A 13,868-nucleotide genomic window follows, 5' to 3' on the forward strand; every position below is an offset into this window, starting at 1 on the left:
ATCTACTTTACTTGATAGCTTAATTTAAGTTCCTCTAGACACTGCTTATTGAGCAAGTTGGCCAAATGATCTATAACTAAGAGGGTTTTCCCACGCATATTTTCTAGGGAGAAGACCTGACTTTTCAAGTAAAGGATTTTTGTCTCTATTATGGGGCTATTATTCCTCAGTATAATTTGCCCTTGATTTTTAAACAGTTTCATGGTATGTGTGTGTGACAGAATGTAAGGAAAATGTAATTTTAGAATGCAATTCTGACAAAGCAAACTTACTATTTACCTTCAGAGTGGAGCAGGAGAGGCTTAGGAACAGAGGAGTCACCTGACTGGCCTCTTGCATTCTGATTGGGCAAGTAACAGTGTCGATTCTGCACGGCAAATGTATAATGGGTTGCAGTTGTGATAAAAGAACCCATTTCCCTTTTTCCCCATTCACATGTGTGCTGAGCAGGCAGCGATTGGAGCCCGCGGAAACAGTCCGGGTTGCTTTTGCACCTTCACACAGAGATGCTTCCCTTAAAAAACAACAACCCTGCAACATCTGTGTAGCTACACAGGCATGCAGAAATGGACCCCTACAGCCATGCCGATTGTCCAGAGGTGGGATCCAGCAGGTTCTCACAGGTTCCCGAGAGTAGGTTACTAATTATTTGTGTGTGCCGAGAGGGGGTTACTAATTGGTGATTTTGCCACGTGATTTTTGCCTTAGTTACGCCCCTCCTCTCAGCAGTAGCCAGGCATGGGAGCAGAAGCAGTCTACCAGAGGAGGTGCACCCGGTGGCGTGGCAGCCTAAGCCTGCGTGCATTACGTGTTCCATGGGACCCGGCGCAGTGGCTGCGTCCTTGCACCCACAGCCCGCCCAGAATGCCCCACCCCAGAATGCCGCCCCATGGTACCCACCCAAAGCCTCATTGGTAAGCTCACATGCACAGTTTGAATCCCACCACCATGGGAACCTGTTACTAAAATTTTTGGATCCCACCTCTGCGATTGTCCCATAATGTGACCAGCTGCACCTGAATAGCTATGCAGATGCAACCTGCAAAAGAAAAAGAAAAGAAAAAGGGCTGTGGAGAAAATGTACCCTTGCTGAGTGATTGAGCACCAGTACTCCACATTGGTGGCTAATCCTGTCTACATTACTGAGATTATTGGCTATACCTACAAAAAGAGGATGAATTGTCAACTGGAGCCATATGAAAAGTATCCAGTTTTAGCCCAGTCCTCTGGCCATCTGTACAATGGAAATAATCAAGACAGTTTATTTCTCCCCTCCTAGCTCAGGACCCATTTGCAGAGCCAATGTTCAACGTTTTAACGTTTTAGTTCATTTTTAATCACACTTCCTCCACACAAGAAGAGCTGAGTTTTTTTTAAAAAAGGTCCATCTGCCTTTGCTTTTACATTTTGTGCAGTGCGAGGGGTAAAGGAAAACACACCCCGCTGCTAATTCACTGCAGCTTAAAGATGTGGATATTTTGATTCCCAGGAGGAGCGGGCAAAGTGTCGCAGGTAACCAGAACAGCTTGTTTTCAGACAAAGCAGCTGTCACTTGAGCCCTCTCTTTCATTTATGATTTCCTCTTTTTAGACCGTCTATTTTGTGTTTTGGAGAGGAAAGGTTTGCAGATGTACCAACCGGATACAGAAAAAAAAAGAACCTGAGTGAGACTAGTACACAATCAGGATTCATGTTAAAGCAGGCGGAAGCAGGAGGACAAGAAGGCGTTGGATGGGTGAGCACAACACACTGAAGGGTTTTCAGTGGGGCGGGTTGCAGAAAAAAAGGGGCATAGGACATGGGAGGACAAGGGACAATGTGCCACCCCCTACCCCCGTGATCACTGAAATCTTACCTTCAACACCTGCCTTAGTCCTTTGTGCAGACAGTTTAACGTCGATCTTGTTCTTTGTGTTTTGCTCAGTTTTTATGCCCAGTGATTTCCTACCACAATGAAGATCAGCCTTGGTACATTTTCTGAGATTTCTAAAGGCAAGGATAACATCAGGCACAAATTGGGAGCTTCCCAGCGTTTGGGTTTATGTTGGAAACCAGAGGGCAGTTTTTAAACTGTTGACATAACAATTTAAATGTGGATGACTGAACCACAGCAAGGATGCCGCTTTCTTTTATAATAAAAGCCTCCTGAAAATGATACAAAACACTTAAACCATCAGTCCTTGAGAATTTTAAAAAAAGGAATTTATTTTGGTATCAACTTCGTAGCTGCAAAACTGATCGACAGAATAGATCAAGCCTTTCCCCCCTTCATAGCCGTTTCCCAGCACAGAAGATGATGCTAAATAGAGAGGTGTCCCAAAGGGATAGCTTTGATCCTTCCCTGCAACTCAAATAACAAAAAGGGTTTTGGTACCTGTGATAGATTTATTGAGGCATCGAAGCTTTCATAAACCAAAGCCTGCTTTGGCAAATGTGCACACATGGGGTAAAACAAAAAGGTATGAAGGAAAAATTCTTAAAATAGAAAAAGAAGAGTTTGCATTTATACCCCACCTTTCTCTCCTGTAAGGAGTCTTCAAGGGGTTTACAAACACCTTTCCCTTCCTCTCCCCACAACAGACACCTTGTGAGGTTGGTTGGGGGGGGGGGGGCTGAGAGCGTTCTGAAGGTCACCCAGCAGGAATATTGGATGTGGTTCACTAGAGAAGACACCAGTGCTCATATGGAGGAGTGGGGAATCAAACCCAGTTCTCCAGATTAGAATCCACCAGCTCTTAACCACTACACCATGCTGGCTCTCTTATTAGATAGTGGTGAGCTATTCTACTGATCAGCAGAAAGCTTGGGCTGTTTCCTACAGTTCTCAGCAATCAACTACCATGTTTCCTCTAAAGCAAGAAGCAGAAGGTTCCCCTAATTGACTGGTTCATCCAGTTGCGGGAAGCTCCACTGCCTTGAAGAGATGACTCATTCTGCAGCAGACTGTTACTAGGTGTTGTGGGGAGGAAGAGGGAGACTTTGGCTCTAAGAGGGGAGTCACAACTTGGTAAAACAGAAGCTGCTGGTGTTAAGCAGGTGAAACAGAGGTCAGACTAATGCTGGAGAGAATAGGTACGCACAGACGCGTAGCGCTAACGGGGACATCCGGGGACCTTCGACCCGGGCGCAACTCCGTCAAGTCACGTGGGGGGGGGGGCACAAAATTGCCTCCCACACTTCTTCCGGCTTGCCTGGACAGATCTGTGGCCCAAGCAAGGCTCCAATTGGCAGGCTGGTGGGCGGAGAGGTAAAGGCGGGCACACCATTTGCGCAGACGCCGCCCGTAAACTAGAGGCTGGAAAAAGCCAACAGCAGTGGTGGGTGGAGTGGGGAGTGAGCAAGTCGCCATTTTCCCCCCAAGGAAACCAAAGTGTGTGCTGCCGAAGCCTGCTCTAGCTGCACCGAGGGACACCCAGCCGCCCAGGTAAGGCAAGCACTGGCTGCTGGACGTGGGAGGCAGTGGGTGGCTGGCCAGCTTCCCTGTCTCCTGGCTGCGGGGGGGAAGGGTGTTTGGGAGGGAAGGGGGTAGCTGGGGGGTGGGGTAGCTAGGCAGCCAAGCTCCTCTTCCCCCCCTTGGCTGTGGCAGGGGTTTTCTGGCCAGTTTGCCTCCGTTTTCCCTTGCCTGCTTGGACTGGAGAGCTTCTTCCAGTCCAAATGAGCGAGGGAAAACGGTGGCAGCTGGGGTGGGAGGGGGCGTTTGGAACTTGGAGGGAAGGGGCGAGCAGGCCAGAAAACCCCTGCCTCAGTGTGGGGGGGGCACGGGCAGAAGGATCCATGGGCACAGAAAGCTCTGCCAGCCCCACCCCCCCAATCCCCAGCACGCCTCCCTGCCCATGGATCACAGGATCATTGCTGTGTACATATTTGTGATTTGTGGCATGTTCTATAATGTGATGGTATCTTTGAAATGACCTGAGATTGCTGCAAAAAAAAAATTGTTGTTTTAGTCGTTTGATGGGGGAGAGGAAGGTGGGTTGTCAAGTGCTGCAAAATTCAGATTTTGCCCCGGGCTCCATTTTCCCTAGCTACACTCCTGGGTACGCATCATGACTAGTATCCATTTTGCCTAGCAACCATGGATAACCCTATCCTCCATGAACATGTCCACTCCCCTCTTAAAGCCTTCCAGGCAGGAAGCCATCACCACATCCTGGGACAGGAAGTTCCACAATTAGAATCCACCAGCTCTTAACCACTACACCAGCTCTTAACCACTACGCGTTGTGCAAAGAAATACTTCCTTTTGTCTGTTTTGAATCTCTTGCCCTTCAGCTTCAGCAGATGACCCCACATTCTAGTATTATGAGAGAGGGAGAAAGGCTTCTTCGTGTCCACTCTCTCCACATCATGCATACTTTTTTAGACCTCTGTCATGTCCCCCCCTTACCCGCCTAAGCATTTTAACGACTCCTCATAGGGCAGTTGACCTACCCCCTCAATCATTTTGGTTACTCTTCTCTACACCTTCTCAAACTCAGCAATATCCTTTTTTCAGAGCAGTGACCCAAACTGAAAGCAGTATTCCAAGCAGAGGTGTACCGGGAGAAATGGGAGCCGGGAGCAAGGGCTGACAGCCAATGGCGCTCTAACTGGGCACTCTCTAACACTGCACCCATGCCTCGAGTGATGACATGAAGGCCCGGGCTACCGAGGGTGCTTAAAGATGATAGAAGGAGCGAGGTCTCATGCCATCTTCCTGGTCATGGGTGTGTGTGTGTGTGTGTGTGTGTGTGTGTGTGTGTGTGTGTGTGTGTGTGATTTTGTGCCCCCCACAGACCAGAATATTGACTCCTGGGGACAGAGGGTACCCCTCATCCCTAGGGAAATACGCCACTGATACCAAGTGTGGTTTCACCACAGCTTTGTATAAGGACAGTGTGATAGCAGCAGTTTTATTTTCTATTCCTTATCTAATTACGACCAGCATGAAATCTGCCTACTTCACAGCAGCTGCACATTGGGGTGACATTTTCATCAAGCTAACCTCTACCATTCCAAGATCTCTTTCTTGGTTTTTCATTGCCAGCACAAATCCCAAAGTGTATATCTGAAATTGGGAATTTTTTTTTTGCCCCACTATACATCACTTTACACTGACTCTCACTGAATCTCATTTGCCATTTTAATATCCATTCCTCCAGTTGGAGAGATCTTTTTGGAGCTCTTCACAATCAGTTTTTATTTTAACCCCGCCAAATAATTTGGGGCCATGTGCAAACTCAGCCACCTCACTGTCACTCCCAGCTCCAGGTCACTGATGAACCAGTTGAAAAGCACTGGTCTCAACACAGGTTTCTGAGGCATCACTCTGTTCATATAAATCCATTGTGAGATCTGACCATCTTTTCCTACTCTCTGCTTCCTATTTTTTAGTCAATAAGAGGACATCCTTTAATCCCATGACTGAAGTTTACTTAGCAGTCTTTAGTGGGGTACTTTGACCATTTGTGATCTTCTATGCAATGAGCATACATTCCCTTCGGGTTTGATTCTCTGTTATGCACATGTTTTTCCCCACTTGGCAATTACCCCACCTTCAGATCAGAGAATCCCCCCAGTTTCTGAAAGCTCTGGAAGTGCAACTTTTCTTCTCCCTTCACAGGGAAAACAAAGGAGATCAGCATGCATTTAGCTTTCTTTGCGTTTTCTTTTCCATCTCACCTTCCTCACATCCACACCAGAGCTGTTCCTCCCACTCTTCGGGTCACTTCAGAAGGATCAGAAGGGTTTTCCTTTTTTATTTTCATGCTGAAGTTGACAAGAAATTTACATGGTCTAGCAAACTAATACTATACTGAAGGGGGGAAAAAGGGGGCAAGCAACTTCCCCAAACTGGACGTTGCACTGAAAGTACAAGGAAGCGGCAGGTGGGCAAAATGGTAGATTGGGTCAGCTAGGGACACTTCACAGGAGGAGAATCCCTGTGAAACAAAAAACTCCGGGAAAGCCCCACTATGAAGCAAACAACCGCAGGGTAAGTAGTGCATGCATAAATGGCTACTGTCAAAAGCCATATGGAAAGCCCAATGAAGTGTCCACAAGTTCATTTCGGTCCACTTGCTTTGTGATACATTCAAAAAAACTGTAAGGAGTTAGCGAGACAGAACCTACCTTTGCAGAAGCCATGTTGGTATTCACTCAGCAAGTCTGCATAGCAGTCATGTGTCAAATGACACACTTAGGACCTGTGGCTTACTCCCAAATAAAGCATGAATAGTATTACAATCATTCTATGCTGTTAGTTGAATGAGTTCTGTTTATGATCTTAATACCACTGACTGCACTTGACAAAACACATTTCTTGTTTTAAAACTGAAAAAGAGCTCCTGCTGTGCTTGGAAGCTTTTGACATCAATGAGAATTGTGCACTGTGCCCAAAGATGTTAAGCACCACCAATACTTGAGAGGGCTAATATCCCAGCGCTGTGATTGCTGCTTCTGAGCACCTGCCACTAATGACATTGTTCACTGGAAAAGCTTCCAAACAAGGCTGAAGAAATATTAAAAAACAAAACAAAACCACAGCTCTAGTTGACCAGTAAATAATTTCTTTTCCTTCACTGACATAGCCTTTCATCTGTTAACGATTCTCATGAAGGCTAACAGGAGTGCTAGTAAAAAAAAAAGGCATGAAAATTTGCTATGCTACAGCTGCTTGGAAAGCTATATCTGTCTCACTTTAAGTTGCTTTCCTGACTTTAGCCCAGGGGACTCCTAAGTTACCAAAGTGGTAAGAGCCAAACCCACCCTCACTCACAAGAGGCCAATATTATCGACACAAATGTTTATATAGTGCCATTTGCCACTTTTCAGATGGCCATTTATGCACAGATGGTTTCTGAAACCTGTTAAAGTGGGGCTGGGAGAGTTCAGAGAGAACTGTGACTAGCCCAGCTGGAATGTAGGAGTGGGAAAACAAATCTGGTTCACCAGATAAGTGTCCACCGCTCAAGTGGGGGAGTGAAGAATCAAACCCGTTCTCCAGATTAGAGTCCACTTGCTCTTGACCACTACACCATGCTGATTTCTTGTCCTCCTTTCCCCCCTATAATTGCTGCCGTAGGAGGTTAAGAGCTTGTGTATCTAATCTGGAGGAACCGGGTTTGATTCCCAGCTCTGCCACCTGAGCTGTGGAGGCTTATCTGGGGAATTCAGATTAGCCTGTACACTCCCACACACAACAGCTGGGTGACCTTGGGCTAGTCACAGCTTCTCAGAGCTCTCTCAGCCCCACCTACCTCACAGGGTGTTTGTTGTGAGAGGGGGAAGGGAAAGGAGATTGTAAGCAGGAGAGAAAGGGGGGATATAAATCCAAACTCTTCTTCTTCTTCTGTAGCAAATGTTGACTTCTTTCTGGAGGCTTGCTTCCCCCCTTTTTGTTCATTTACATTTTTGTTTTATTTACAGTGCAATCCTCAATCAATCCTGGGGGGAAAGAACAGAAACTGCTCAGGAGGCAGTATGATCCAGTTGCTCCGGCATAAAGGTGTAAATTCCACTCGCATCAGCAGAGTCACTTATGCTGGTGCTGGAAAACTGTGCAATAGCATGACACCTGGGCGCCAGCACTGCCTATGGTACTGGTGCTTCTTTCGTGCAGGAGCCCGTGATGACACTGAGGGGGCATTGCCACTTTAGCCAATTTTCTGAGCCCTTTTAGCCTGGGAACTCCCTTACTTACGCTGGCAAAATCAGAAGCACAGTCCATTGAGCTGTACAGGCCGCTTTTACAAGGGAGGTGGTAGTGCCCCTTTGAGCTAGCTGTCTGAGGGGCAACAATGTTTGGAATATGCTGCCACAGGAGGTGGTGATGGCCACTAACCTGGATAACTTTAAAAGGGGCTTGGACAGATTTATGGAGGAGAAGTCGATTTATGGCTACCAATCTTGATCCTCTTTGATCTGAGATTGCAAATGCCTTAACAGTCCAGGTGCTCGGGAGCAACAGCCGCAGAAGGCCATTGCTTTCACATCCTGCACGTGAGCTCCCAAAGGCACCTGGTGGGCCACTGCGAGTAGCAGAGAGCTGGACTAGATGGACTCTGGTCTGATCTAGCTGGCTTGTTCTTATGTTCTTATGTTCTTAACAAGCTGTTGTGTTGTGGCTGCACCTCTCCAGTCATAACTCAGCACTGCACTGTCCTTTATTCATTTCATGTATAAACCACTTTTCTCACAACGAGGACCCGAAGCAGTTTACATCCTTCTCTACTCTTCCATTTTAGCCCCATAACAATAATCAGAGTGACTGGCCCAAGGTCACCCAGTAAGTTTCTATAGCAGAGAAGGGATTCAAATCTGGGTCTCCCAAATCCTCATCGGATACTCTAACCACTATATCAGATGAGGTCATATTTTTTTTCTGCATAAAGAGTTCCCTAAGTAGGTGCAGCATCTTCCTCTGTCATGTAGGTGTGTGTGGCCTCGCTGAACAGCTTTCATCATCCACACAGAATTCTGCAGATATATATATATTTGAACCTTGTATGATTCAACAACCACCATTTTGAAAAAAGGTTACTGTCCCTGGAATTCTGTGCCTCAGTGAACTGAAACACCTAAATTCTAGTTTTCTATAACTTCAACAGAGGGCAGCAAATTCCCTCTTCAGGAACATGTAGTTTCTTTTAGACATCACTGACTGAGGTAAGATGTGAGCAGTGCATGGAAGACAGCGCTGCAGAATATTTCCTGTTCTTGGAAAAGTAACAAAGGCGCGCTGAAATGTTACAGGACGCCAGTCCATACAAACATTGCACTGGAACTGCAGTAAAGTGGACTTGTTCCTGTGTCTCATTTGTATGACACCTTACAATGTAGAGAGTCCTTGTTTTGATAATTATTCAGCGTGATTTAATTGAGACAGTTCTCAGATAGCAAGATAGAGACTTTAGTGCCTGATTTAAGGTTTGGTAAGGTTATGATAATCCTAAATTTGGGCTCACCCTGGATCAGATTTCCTGTTAAATTTAATGTCTAACAAATGTAATTTCATTGTTACTCTTGAAGTGTTTCCAGGCACAAGTAAACAGGATGCTATCCCTGAAATGATCCCATAGACACATCTCCATTTTGTGCTGCTCGGAAAAGCCTTCTACAAGCATCACAGAGGCCCAGCTCTGACCGAGTACAACGCTGGGGATATGTGTTGGCAAGTTCACCCCACTCCCATTTCAAGTCAGGAAAAAGGTGCAGGAGCCTCCACCATGGCCCCAACCAGAATTAGGCTTCTGCAGCGCTCTCAAATAAATTCCCCTGGTACTATAAAATGGAGGCATGTCCCCTGGCCAAACCCAGGGACAGTATCTCATCTAGTTGTGCCCTTGGTCTCTGAATCTGAACAAAAATATTAATTGGTTTTGGTGGGTTTTCCGGGCTGTGTGACCGTGGTCTGGTAGATCTTGTTCCTAACTTTTTGCTGGCATCTGTGGCTGGCATCTTCAGAGGTGCATCAGAGAGAAGTCTGTTATACACTGTGTCTAGTGAAAAGGGAAAGTTCAGTGGGGTATATGTTGTCCATGTCCCAGGGCGGGGAACCAATCAGTAAGTGTTTGGGTGGAACTTGCTATGCAAAGGTTGAGTGCGTTGTATTGCGGGTGGGGTTATCAGTCCATTTTTTAAAGTACTGGTAGCCAAGGTTTGTTAATTCTCAGAGTCTCTTCTTTTTTGTTGAAGTTGTCTTGGTGTTTGCGAATTTCAATGGCCTCCCTGTGCAGTCTGACATAGTAACCTTCCAAATTGTCCAGAATTTCAGTGTTTTCAAATAAAATGTTATGTCCAGTATTGTAGGACATGTTCTGCTACTTCAGATTTTTCAGGATGGTTAAGTCGACAGTGTCTTTTATGCTCCTTAATACGAGTCTGAATGCTGTGTTTTGTGGTTCCTATGTAGACCCTTCCACAGCTGCAGGGTATGCGATAGACTCCTGCAGAAGTGAGGGGGTCTCTCTTGTCCTTTGCTGAGTGTAGCATCTGCTGTATTTTCCTGCAGATCAAGAGGCCAGGAATGGGGGGTCCACTCCTGCCCCTTAAATCCTGGGTTCTTTTCTTCCAGACACTCCACACTGCTGAGTTTTCCAAAGATTTTATTAAAGAAACAGAAACTAAGAAATGTTTCTAGAACATAGATTTCTCAGCTCAACTCTAGCATCGTTCCGTGCAGACTTTGTCAGACCTGGGCTCAAGAGATCCTTTCTCCTGCCTGGCCTGGATTACAATATCCTTTGTTCACTCTCTTTGGTCCCCAGGTAAACTTTGTTTCCTGGCCATGCTGCAAACCAGTTCTTTGTTCTATCCCCACCGTTTGGCTACTAGCTTCCTTTTGGGTAGTCCATTCCGGGCCTCTTGACAAATACATTCTTCAGTTTCCATGAAATCTTTTGTGTAAAGTGTATTTGCTACAATATATATTAAACAATAAACTTCCTAGCATTATTGCTTTTTAATTTTTTAAAAATTTTCACAGCATATTTGACAGATATAGAAAAAGATACTTCAGAAAAGATAGAAGCAGAACAGAAAAGACATCTACTTGTATTAATACAATCATTACATAATGGATCTCAATGAAACATTCTGATATTATCGGAGAAACCATCATGAAATCTTTAAGTCACTGTCTTCTATCGCCAACCCTAAAACACCTTTGCTAGTTAGTATCTTATACCTTAATCATTGTCAAATTATTAATCCTCAAGTTGTTCCTGGCATTAGTGCTCTTGGTTGTATATGTGAAGTGAATAGAGTTCCCTCTAGTGGCAAAACTCCCCCACAACATCTCCTTGTCTTGTTTGTGTAAGGAGTCCTCAAGTAGTGACTGTATTATGGTGACCCCCAACAAGGGACTCAAGGCAAGTGAGAAGCAGAGGTGGTTTGCTATTGCCTTCCTCTGCGGAGTTCTCTTTGGAGAGTTCCCTTCAAGTACTGACCCTGCTTAGCTTCTGGGATCTGAATGCCATGATGCCACCTTTGTTCCCTCTGCTTATTTTAGCAGTCCTTCAACTAAATTGTTCAATGTAGAAGTCGTATTTCGAAAATTATTAAACTCAAACCTCGTTGAGTTGTTTTTTTGAAAATTGATCCTTCTGTAGGCTTTCATTTCAAAAATATCAGGAATAAAACGGAGGAGTGGAAAAACTATGTTATAAAACTCTGCAGAGGCTTCACGGAAATCTCCTAAACAAATCAATAACTGAGATGCAGAACCAACTAAAGCAGAAGTAGGAAAGGGTCAAAAGCAGAGGTGGGATCCAGCAGGTTCTCACAGGTTCCCGAGAGTAGGTTACTAATTATTTGTGTGTGCTGAGAGGGGGTTACTATTGGTGATTTTGCCACGTGATTGTTGCCTTAGTTACGCCCCTCCTCTCAGCAGTAGTGCGCAGAACTTGAAGCAGTCTAGCAGGAGGTGCATCGGCGTGCGTGGCAGCCTGCGCCTGCATGCATTCGTTTCCCGCCCAAGGATCAGGGCAGCGGCTGTGTCCTTGCCACAGCCCTCGGCCTAGGAATGCCCTCACTCGGAATGCCCCGCATTTCCAGGGCCTCATTGGCTCACGCCACAGGTTTTCTGAATCCCACTCACTCATGGGAACCTTGTTACTTGTAAATTCCTTTGGATCCCACCCACTGGTCCAAAAGCTCTAAGGGTGGCATGACCATAGACAATTTTGGAGACTAACAAAATTTATTCCATCATAATCTTTCATGAATTAGAGCACACTTCATCAGATGCACTGTTGTGCACATCCATTAGGCAGAGAGCTTTGGCTAAAGGGAGTATAGAAATGAAATCATGATGATGAACATTTGTAAAGGATAGCTCATGCTAAAGTATCTGTGCCTCTAGTAAATGAGATCCCAACCTGTTGTTAAATCCTGGGAATGGGTGATATATAGTATTGAACTTCATAATCAATGCTAATTTCAAACATCTGTGTAGCACTGGTCCTTTGAACTTCTTTTGAAGGAGAACAGAGACTTTTATAGTAGTAACAGAATGCCTTAGATGTACAAGACTGAAATATTAACTCACAGGTTTCTGAATACTGTGAGTGTTAATATCAGATTTGTGTTCATTAATTAAAATAACTGTGGCTGTTCATTATGCAGTTTAATTAACCCAATATACAAGGTGGCTAGCAAGCTGATAATGGGTCTGAGAAAAAGCAAGGCAGTGTAGTTGAAGCAGAGCAGGGCCTGAGCGTAAACAAGTTTCCAGATCCCGCCCAGCAGTTGAACATAGCAGGATCAAACAGAGGCTGGTCATGACAGATAATCATGTCTTTAAGTAATCACTTTCCCAAAGATTTAGGTATTCTGAAGTTGAAAGCTTGCATTTTACATATGCTAACTTGGTTGATTTTTCTTTTCCAGCAAAGAATGTATGGCCCAGTCCTGCTCTCTCTTTACCATTAATTTTTTTGACAATTTTGTTGCCAACTCCATTTTGTCCTTGAGGCAGTTTTGAAGACTGTGATGTCCGTGATACACTTGAAAAAGATTTTTTGGAGTTTGTCTCTTATCTCTGCCATATTAACGATATGCTATGTGGGAATTCCTTCCCGCGCTGTAATAGAACATATCAACTGGATATATTTTTATGAGTATCAACCTGTTTATAAGCAGAAATTTGTCTTCACGCTACGTGAGAGAATGAAATGTGAAGAGAGCAACCCATTTTTGGTTATTTTGGTGACTTCAAGACCTGCAGATCTGAAGGCAAGACAAGCCATCAGGGTAACATGGGGCTCTGAGAAATCCTGGTGGGGTAAACAAGTTTGGACACTATTTTTGCTAGGCCGAAGCAGAGAAACAGAAGACAGTTCAACCGTATCAATTGAAGATGAAAGCATTCTCTATGGAGACATAATCTGTCAAGACTTCCTTGACACGTATGACAATCTTACCTTAAAAACCATCATGGCCTTCAGATGGGTGGCTGAGTTTTGTTCCAATACTCAGTATGTTATGAAAACTGATTCTGATGTCTTCATCAACACTGGCAACTTAGTGAAATTTCTTCTAAAACAAAATGCTTCAGAAAACTTCATTACTGGATACCCCTTTTTTAATAGTCACCCTAACAGAGTACTTTACATGAAAACGTATGTTTCTTACGATGAGTATCCATTTAATAGTTATCCTCCATACTGTAGTGGATTTGTGTATATCCTTAATACCAGGCTGGCTTGCAGGGTTTATGAAATGATGCATCATGTCAAACCTATTAAGATTGAAGATGTCTATGTCGGGATTTGTTTAAATATTCTTGGCGAGAGTATCTATATTCCAGAAGATGCAGAACTCTTCTTTTTATATCGAGTTAACTTTGAGATCTGTAAATACAAGCACTTGATTGCAGCACATGGCATCTCTTCACACGAAATGATTAGGTATTGGCAAGAAATAGTGAAAGAGACTTCAGTTCCTTGCCAGTGATGCCCCCCTCGGGTTTTAAAGCCCCCTTCAATTCAGTGTGACCGAATCTTGGTGGAATGTCTCTAAGGCTGGCCTCTTTAATTTATATTGTAGGAATTGTACTAACATTTATGAAGACCTTAAATCAGTGTTTCCCAACCTTTTCAACGTTGCGGTACCTTTGACCTCACTCTTCATATCTCAGGGTACCCTTGAGGTTCATTTGTTTTTGTTTTTGCATTTTTTAGGGTTTTTTCCATTTTTGGCCTGTAGGTGGGGGGAGTGGCAAGCAGGGAGGGGAGGAAAGCAGCATTGACAGCTGCGTTGTTTGTTTGCCTAAATTCGGCATGGATTGGGGGTCCAATCCACGCCGAATTTAGGCAAATAAAACAATGCTGTTTTTCAATGTTGTTTAAAGGGAGCCCATGAGGCTTCCAACCCCTCCCCCCACACAT

General features: G+C 44.6%; 1 protein-coding gene across 1 annotated transcript; it reads left to right on the top strand.

Annotated features, from left to right (window-relative positions):
- Nucleotides 1–1,696: 1,696 nt before the first annotated feature.
- Nucleotides 1,697–13,574, top strand: B3GALNT1 (beta-1,3-N-acetylgalactosaminyltransferase 1 (globoside blood group)). The gene is made up of 2 exons (XM_048505078.1): nucleotides 1,697–1,735; nucleotides 12,370–13,574. The coding sequence occupies exon 2, from the start codon at nucleotides 12,472–12,474 to the stop codon at nucleotides 13,432–13,434; it is 963 nt and encodes a 320-aa protein (XP_048361035.1). The 5' UTR covers nucleotides 1,697–1,735; nucleotides 12,370–12,471; the 3' UTR covers nucleotides 13,435–13,574.
- Nucleotides 13,575–13,868: the final 294 nt, after the last annotated feature.

The sequence above is a fragment of the Sphaerodactylus townsendi genome, linkage group LG08 (assembly GCF_021028975.2).
Source record: "Sphaerodactylus townsendi isolate TG3544 linkage group LG08, MPM_Stown_v2.3, whole genome shotgun sequence".
Taxonomy (NCBI): Eukaryota; Metazoa; Chordata; class Lepidosauria; order Squamata; family Sphaerodactylidae; genus Sphaerodactylus; species Sphaerodactylus townsendi.

Coding starts and splice junctions, on each gene's coding strand:
- B3GALNT1 (XM_048505078.1), top strand. CDS start 12,472: ATGTCCGTGATACACTTGAAAAAGATTTTTTGGAGTTTGTCTCTTATC.